General features: G+C 42.1%; 1 protein-coding gene across 2 annotated transcripts in view; it reads left to right on the forward strand.

The window, feature by feature from the left end:
* The window catches only part of LOC138154217 (tumor necrosis factor receptor superfamily member 14-like), a 51909-nt gene extending 46485 nt beyond the window's left edge, over window positions 1-5424 (forward strand). The window contains exons 6-8 of one of the 2 annotated variants that reach the window (XM_069078777.1): window positions 534-721; window positions 3863-3936; window positions 4885-5422. In XM_069078777.1, the coding sequence (XP_068934878.1) occupies window positions 534-721; window positions 3863-3936; window positions 4885-4959 (337 nt within the window). In that variant the 3' untranslated portion in view covers window positions 4960-5422. Of the gene's footprint in view, window positions 1-533; window positions 722-3862; window positions 3937-4884 lie in introns of both variants that reach the window. The other variant, XM_069078778.1, reaches the window with a different exon arrangement.
* The last annotated feature ends 3874 nt before the right edge of the window (window positions 5425-9298 follow it).

Genomic DNA, 9298 nt, shown 5'->3' on the forward strand with positions numbered 1-9298 from the left:
GGGGGACACAGGGCATGCCTTGAAATCTGGAAGCCTAGGGTTCTTTGTCTCATTTTTGTCTCACAGGTGACACCCTCTCAGTGCCCTAGCCAACAATCTAAGTTTCTCAATGTTGACGATTCCTGCATCAGGGGAAGGTATTTTTCTACCAAAGAATTCCCCACACTGACAAAATTGCAGTTCTGATGACCTCAATAACAGGAGAAAAAACCCAACAACCTTGTCTCATGATTCTAAATTGTTTAAATCTTTTCAGATCCTGCCCCTGGGTACACTGCCTTTCTAGGCAATCCAGCGTATGTGCCTTTACTCCTCGCTTTGTGTGTTGACTACATATGGGGGTGGTGTACACGTTTGCTTTACCTGCTTCTTCCCCTCTTCTTGGGACACTCTCCCTCTCTTCCCCTCAGCTCCTTTGGCTGCTGGGTTGCATGGCCAACTGCAACTGGGGGAGGAGTTGGAATACTCAGTTTTGCTGGGCTGATGGGAACGAATTCATGTTCAATGACGTGTGTCATTGTCTGTCTTCCTAGTTGTACCGCCCAGGGTTTATTGGAAGAAAAGCCAGGCACAGACACCACAGATGCACTCTGCTTGCCAGGGAGGAACCCTCAACTCAGACTTATTCGTATTTCCTTCATTGTGGTCTCCGTTTTCATCACTGTCATCACCTTCATCCTTTGTGCACTATATATTAGAAAGAAAAAACCCCTCAAAAGTGGTAAGCAGAGACATAAAGAATGTGGAGTGGTGGGGAATTTTCTCCAGGGCATTGAAATTTTGAGTGCTCTGACCAAAATTGCAATCTTTTAGGGCTGTAGAAACAACAGCTCTAAATCATACATTCATTCAATACATCTAGGGAAATGCCAGCTGGAAGGCAAGGGAGTGCTTCCCCTTGTCCTCATCTTTCCTCCTTCCTCCCCACCCTTCTCCACTTGACCAAAGGTGGGCTTGACCCAGGTTCAGTTTGTGGCACTTGCCCCCGTCCCAGCACAGAGATTCCTAGTTATAGTTCTGCTGCTAATCATTAAACTGTTAAATTTAGGCAGAGCCAATCTAAATGAGATTTCTTATCATCAGAACTTTGTAAAGGAAACTTGGAAAACATTCCTTTCTCCTAAGGGAGATAATGATTGTCAGTAGAGATAGATATATAATAGATAAGTAGATATAATAGATAATCTAAAGGTAGATAGACAGACAGATAGATAGTTGACTAGATAGAAGCATGAATGGATGGATTGAAAGACTGAAAGATGTTGGATAGAAGGCCTGATAGATGGAAAACTTTGATCCAGAAATACCACTATTAGTCTATTTCCCAAGGTGATAGGGGAAAAGGAAAAGAACCTATATGTCCTAAAATATTTATAGCAACCCTCTTTTGGTGGCAAAGACCTGGAAATTAAGGGGATGTCCATCAACTAGGGAATGGTTGAAAAGCTTGTGGTATATGAATGTGATAGAATACTATTGTATTATATGAAATGATGAATTTGTTGATTTTAGGAAAACATGGAAAGACTTGAATGAAATAAAGAAAAGTGAAGTGAGCAGAACCTTGGGAATGTTGCATACAGTAACAGCAACATTGCTCTAAGTAAATTGTAAATGACCCAGTTGATCTGAGTATTATGAATACTCACATCAAGTATAAAGAACCTAGGAAGGATGATGCTATCTCCCTCTGGAGAAGGAACTGATGGAGAGAAGTACATATAGTGTGATTTGGCTTATGTTTATAAATCTGTGTCAAATAGCGCAGATCTGAAAGGACAGAAGGAGACAGTTTGGAACCTAAAATGTGACAAAAGAAACAAATAAAATTAAATGAAAAAGATAGATGGAAGGAAGGATGGAGAGAGAGATGACAGAGAAGATGATGTTTGGAAAGAGGACTGAAGGAAAGGAAGGATAGGTGGATGGGATAGATGGATGGATAATGGAAGGAAGGATCATAGAAGGAGATACAGATGGCTAGATGATCAGATAGGTTATAAATGGATATGGCATTTATTTCAGTGCCTACTATGCTCCAGGCTCTGTGCTGGTCACACATACACACCCAAAGAAAGTCACTTCAGTTACTGAATTTATCAGTTGCCTGCTGTGGACCACCAGTGTGCTCAGGAGCCAAGCTGAATGCAGAGATCAGTTCTAGACAAGAAACACTGATTAAGCTCCTCCTCTGTACAGATCCTATACAACAGTCAAACAGTTGCCATTTTCAAAGATCCCACTGGCCGGTGGGTTGGTGGACTTCCCCCTGGCCATACAGAAGCAGACTGTATGTACAAGACACATACAAGATGCTGTTCTGGAAGGGGGGAGGAAGGAGAACACATCAGAATGAGAACCCCTCAAAGAGAAGGGCTCTCTTCCTTTTGTCTTGGTATCTCTAGCACATAGCATGGTTCCAGTATAGAGCAGGTGCTTAATTTTTTTTTCATTAGTTGATACAGTCTTTGTGCTCATGGAACACACAAATACTGGGAAAGTTCATTTTAGATTTCAAGTCATTACTTTGGTGATTTCAAGTATAGAAACACAGGCACATATCCTTGATTCTTGTGGGACTTTCAGATGTCAGTTATAGAAATAAGTTATGTATCCCCCCCCCTCCAAAACTAAACAAAACAAAAAGTTATGTAACACACTGACCCTCTGCCTAGACTGAGCCTAGATGGAACAGACCCATGGGAACCCTGCCCTTGGGAGTTGGGCAGGAGTATTTAGGACCATGGAGAGGCGGAATGGACTGGGGCAGAGGTGCTATGGCCAATCCATAGCACAGGGCTCATCCAACAATTGGTGAATAAAGTGAGGGTCTTTTCGGCCTGGGCATCAGGGCTCGGGGTAGGATGATAGGGACAAGTGATGGAAAATCCCAGAAGTGAATGCATTATACAGGGAGCTGGGAGCTGTTGGACCTCAGACAAGTCACTTCCTTTTCTAAGTTTCATAAGATCCCAGTGTGATTGTAGGCTCAAAATTTAGGCTGGAATGGTTGAGGGACCATTCACTAGATCTCTTCATTTTACAGAGAAGGAACCTGAGGCCTAGAGCCATTAGGTGGCAGCTAGGTGGAAGAGTGGAGAGAGTGCTGGGGCTGGAGACAAGAAGATCTGAGTTCAAATCCAGTCTCAGAAACTTACTAGCTGTGTGACCCTGGGCAAATCACTTAACCCTCTTTGCTTCAGTTTCCTCCTCTTTAAAATGGGCTGGAGAAGCCAATATCAAACCACTCTAGTGTCTTTGCCAATAAAACCCCAAATGGAGTCATAAAGAGTCAGATCCTACTGAAAAAGACTGAACAGCAACAAAATATGCCAGAGAACATGCTGAATTCTGGGATACAAGAAGCCTCAGTCCCTACCCTCAAAGAGCTCACATTCTAATGAGACAGACAACAGGCAAATCATCACTTATATATGAGATATTTAGCAGTGAAGAAGAGGTTCTGTCAGGGGGAAGGCATTTGTATTTAGGGGAACGAGGAAAGACCTTATGTAGAAGGTGGAATTTGAGCCATTTTAAATGAAGGCCAGGGGGTGAGGGGAGCACTTCAGGCATGGGTAGCAGCTAGGGAAAAGACACTTCTAGTATCCCCTGCTGGAATATAAGATCTTTGAGAAGAGAGATTGTTTTATTCTTTGTACTTGTGACCCTAGAACTTCGTCTAGTGCCTGGCACACAGTAGGCACTTAATAAGTGTATGCTGATTGATAGACTGCCCAAAGTCACTGGGTGGTATCAGAGGCTTGTTATTAACCTAGGTCTTTTTGGCTCTGAGCCCAGGGCTCTATCCATTGCACCTCTTATCAATCTTTCTCTAATTCTATTTCACCTTTCATTACAGATCTGGAAAATGCATCCAACCTTCATCCTGCCGTTCATCTTCTTTGCATTTCTGCTGCCGACAAAGAAGGAAGCGTAAGTAGCTTTTGCAAACTTATGGATTGATCAGTTGGGTTGACTGATCTGGCATCTTTCTGCTAATGTTGCTGCCTGGGGGTCCCTACCTCTTCTAGCTCAGAATATCCCTTCCATACACCTTTGGTCTATGACAACAAGCCCCAAATGTATCAGCGTGGCCAGTGATTTCTAAATCTATCTTTCCATTAAATAGGAGACACATTTTCATAAAAAATACAAGGATTCCAGACACCCCATTTTAGAAGGGACGTTGATAAGAGAGGAAGGTGGCTGGATGGTGAAGGGCCTCTAATTCATGAGAATGGAATGAAAGATTTGGGTGTGTTTAATTAGTCTGGAGAAGGGAGGGAGTAAATGGGACACACCCAAGGTGACTTCAGGTTTTTACTTGTGAGATTTTCTAGATGTGTTTAGCCCCAGAGGGTAGAACCAGCCCCAGGGGGTGACAGTCACAAAGAGGGTCATCTATGATCAGGCTGAAAGTCCTGAAATTTTCCTAGGCATTCCAGCTGTTGTCAAGTAGAAGCTGCTGCCTCAGGAGGGAGCCAGTTCCTCTTCCTGGATGTCTTCAAATGGAGGCAGGAGAATGGAGTTCTGGGGAGCTGAGAGAAAGGATTCTTGCTCAGCTTTGGGTGGGGTCCTTGGCCTCTGAGTCCCCTTTCTGTTCCAAATCCATGATCCTATGATAGGAAAAGCCATGGAAGAAAAGGGGGTGTATGTAAGGTTGTTGTTTGATCTTGGACAGGTCACCATCTTTTTTGAGTTTCAGAATTCTCCTGTGATATGTAAGGACTGGATCAGTCATTATAGTTAAACACAGAGAGAGAGAGAGAGAGAGAGAGAGAGAGAGAGAGAGAGAGAGAGAGAGAGAGAGAGAGAGAGAGAGAGAGAGAAATAGGCATGAAAAATTTGGAAAAGCCTCAAAGTGGCTCCTTTTTTGTGCAGGAGACTACACAAAAAGGTGAATTACTTCCACTAAAGGAAAAAATGTTCAAGATTCAGGATAATCAGGAACCTTGATTCCACTCTTGGGAGTTCAGTGAAATGCCAAGGTCAAGTCATAATGTCTGTCGTTGGCAAAAGGCTCATCCCCACCAACGGGATCACCTCCTACTTCTACCTCCTCCTAGCTTTGCATTCAAAAACATCACAGAGGGTGCGTTATATCTAAGAGTGGCCAAAAGTGTCACAAGCAACAGCCACTTCTTTGTCCTTTTCCCAGTGCACAGTGCCTGAGTTCTGAGAGGTTAGATGAGTTATGAGTATGTGCTTGGAATGAAGAGATTCTGCTTTGCAAAGATCCACATGAAGAAGGGAACTGGACATCTGGTGGTTTATATGAAGTTTGTGGGGTTTTTTCTTCGTTATGGATATATTTATTTATATTTATATATATAAATAAATATATATTTATATATCATATTATAATATAATATTTATATTATATTTTGCAATCAGTATTAAGTGACTTTCTCAGAATCACACAGTTAATAAATGTTAAGTGTCTGACCTCAGATTTGAACGCAGGTCTTCTTGACTCCTGGACCAGTACTCTATCCATTGTGCTACCAAGCTTCCCTGATTTATTTATTTATTATTGTATATCTCATTCTTTCAGAATGATATGAGCATAATAAAATAAAGGTGGAGTATAAAGGTATAAATTTTGATCCCTGAAACCTCACAAGATATCATCAGGTTTGTGGGCTAGAATTCTTTCTTAAGGATCATTCTTTGAACCCAAATCACTCTGGCTTTCACTGATTGGCCAACAATAACTTCCAGTCCAAGCCCCACTTAATGATCATTGCATAGACCCTGAGACTTATTTTGCTGTCATACTTTATCCCTTTGCACCTTTATCTGTAAGGTCTACTCACCAAAGGGGATTGCCCGCTTTTTTGTCAAAATGCCTCCATCGTTCCCTTTCCTCTCACGTTGTCTCCCTTCATAAGTCCTATGGTTAGAAACCCTTGATTTAAGTGTTTGTCATGTCAGTTAGTGATTCATGAAGGAGGCCACATCTCTCAATGAAATCGAATGGGGGAATGACAGAAATTATTATTAATAACCAATGATTTAGGGAGACCTGGTACTCTCTCCTTTTTCTTAAGTCTTGATTTTTTAAAATTCAGTCTCTTGAAGTACATTACAGATAAAGAGATTGGACTAACTTCCCTGTTCAGACCCTTTCCATGTAGGGTAGCTTCTGTGTTCTACTCACATTTGAAGTCTTTAAATGGATTGGTCAAGGGGGGAGAGGGGGCAACTTAATAACTAAGTGACATAATCAAAGTTCATGTACAGTCCCTCATTGTAATATTCATTCTCATTAATTGTCAATCATTCAGAGTTGATTGCTACCCTGAGGACATCTACTTTTCAAAGGGCATAAAAACTATTAGGCCACTGCCATAATTGTCTTTGGTCTAAGAGAGAGATAGCCAAATGGCCATCTTTTTATTAAAATCCTGACATCATTAATAATATGATCACATTACCCAGAGATTATGTCTGTTAGACTTTTCTAAACATCACACCAAGATGCTATTGGGGACAGTTTTGAGATGCTTCATTCTGTGGGTATGATTTTGTATGTATCTGGAAGATGAGTCTGTGTCTGAATCATTCACTTTGCTTAAATAATGAAAATGAGAGATAATGAGACACTGTGTCAGCCTTGGAGCCAGGGAGACCAAGGTTCTGGTTGCATGACCCAAAACTCTCAGATCCTTTGACAGTTCCAAGGTAGAGAGAGTGGCAGGTTTGAACTGGTGAAGGGAATTTCGGTGCTGGGAGTTTCCCATGCAGGTCTAGACTAGCAGCCTAGTAGCTGGCATTCATAACACACCTTCAAGCCTGCAAAGCACTATACCCATATTAGTTCAGCTGACCCCCAGTACAACCCTTGGGAAGCAAGTACACCCAGAATCATCACCTCCATTTTGGAGATAAAGAGATTATGAGAGGATGAACCAGAAGGGAAGTTCAGTCTCTTCATTGTTAGATGACGAAGCTGAAGGCCAGAGAAGGAAGGGATCTGCCAGAAAGAGGGTCAAAAAGAGAGGAAGCATCAGAGCCAGGATTTGTATTATCATCTTTCTAGCCTCTGAGGAATACAGAGAGAGACAGAGATGGAGACAGAGAGAGGAAAGAGAGACAGAGAAAAAGAGACATAATCAGAGAGGGGGGGGGAATATAATGTTAAATGAAAGTGAGGTAAAATAAATGAGGTTAATAATATTTATTCTATATGTGAACATAGAAAAATTAGATATTGGATTAAACAGATACTTGGGCTACAAGGACAGTCTGACTTCTCTGTGTTCTCTGTTTCATAAGCTAGGTTCTGGCCCTCTGGCCCCAAGTCAGCACTTATTATGTGTCTCACTCATTTGGATTAGGCTGGGCTGGGGGCTGAGCCCTGCCCAATTTTGGAGGCCTCTCAATCATATCAGAAACATATATATTCTTCTAAGAAAAAAATCAATGAAAACTGCAATAATAAAGACAGATATGTTTATGTGTCCTGGAGATGATTGTTAATTTTTTTTTAAAAGCAAACAGAAATGTAATTTTCCTTTTTTGTCTTTGTTTTTGTAATGCGTATTTAGAGGCTAGTTTGGAAATGGACATATTCCCCTTCTTCTGGTGGTACCAAGAAGCAGACCTCTGGTTCTGAGCTCTGGTCTGATGAAGGTGGCACAGTATGCAGAGCCCTGAGTTCAGATTCCCTTTCTAGCCCTTATCCCCTGTGTGAAAGTAGACCAATCACTTTACCTCTCTGGCCTCAGTGGACCCATCTGTAAAATAGAAGAAGTGTGCTATGTAATCTCAGAGGTTTCCAAAGTGGTTGTATCACTACCTGGGGATCTCTGGAATGATTGGGGGGGGGGGTAGCCTTGGGTGCAATTGGAGGCCACTGAATATAAATAAGGGGATGGTGGAAACATAAGGAGAAAAGAGAATTTCGAAAAACCATACATGTTTCATCTCTTACGTAACACAATTAAAGTTGTAGTGATTACATTATTTTCCAAATAAACACCCCAAATGCAAGTTATAACCAATCAGGTGTCAAGTTCACCAACAGGTCTTAACAAGCAAGTGTTGGTAAGTGAGAATGTTATCCATTATTTGGAAGTCCAGCATATATCAGCAGGAACATTTGTGGGTAATGACTTGCTTACAATACACTACTATCTGGTACATGACCCAATGTTGTGTCATCAAAATTTCAATGCAGGAAAAAACCACAAATATAAAACAAATTATTAAAGATGCATCACTTAAATATATATATATATATATATATATATATATTTGATTTTATTAAATGAAACAAATTTAAAAAAAAAAAAGTTTGTCTTGAAGAAAATATATTTCCAGGGGAGCACTAAGTAATTTTTTTTAAGAGGGGACAGCAAGCCAAATAAGTTTAGAAACTACTGTATCTAGAACTATGATTTAGCTACATCCCTGTAGGCTACCATCTCATAAGGAAAGCCCCCTTTGGAGTCTGCTCCCTTTGGATTGTGGAGAAAGAAGGACTTACCCTGATTCAGGCCCCAGTTTTTCTGACCTCCCTCTGCCGGCCTTGGTCCCCTCAGTTTCCCCTCCAAACTGCCCTCTACATGTCAGCTAGATGGAACCAGAGGCAGCCAGGTGATGCTTCCAGGCCTTGTTTAACAGCACTAAGTCTCTCAGAAATGGAACCAGGACAGCAAGAACAGTCGTTTGGCAGGGAGAAGCCCCAGATGGAAAAGTTTGTCTCTCTTCCTTCTCTGCAGGACCTTGGGCATGTCACCTTACTTCCCCTTGCCCCAACTTAGAGTGTGAGCCCTCTGAAAGCAGGGACCATCTTTGTCTTTCTGTCCCCAGGCTTTTCTGTCCCAATTCCTGGCACACTTTTATTGTTATTATTCAGTCATGTTCAGTTGTGTCCAACTCTCTGTGACCCCACTTGGGGTTTTCCTGGGAGTCCTGCAGACAGAAGGATGGCTATGCCCACTGCTTGCAGGAAGCCTTCCACTTCCTCTCCTTCCACAAGGCACAGAGTGACACCCAGACCAAACTGTGCAGAAAAGCTCCTGGGCAGCTCCTGAGGAACTGGCTTCCTCCTTCCCAGCTCCTGGCCCTGGGAAGCAGCCTGCCCTCAGGTTATCCTAGGCCTTGGTGGCAGCTCTAGTAGATGGACTGATGCCGGCCAGCTGCAGACTTTCTCTCCAGAGGAAGGTGTTGCCTGCAGGACCTCCTCTTTTCAATAGGGAATATTAGTTCCCCTTTAATTTATGTGTGAAGAGAATGGAATACTTAGTCTCTCAGGAGTGGACAGAGCCCTGGACTAGGAGTCAGCAGG

This window comes from Petaurus breviceps, unplaced genomic scaffold, assembly GCF_028583685.1.
Source record: "Petaurus breviceps papuanus isolate PSGF00001 unplaced genomic scaffold, PetGlider_PUasm1.0 91041, whole genome shotgun sequence".
Classification (NCBI taxonomy): domain Eukaryota; kingdom Metazoa; phylum Chordata; class Mammalia; order Diprotodontia; family Petauridae; genus Petaurus; species Petaurus breviceps.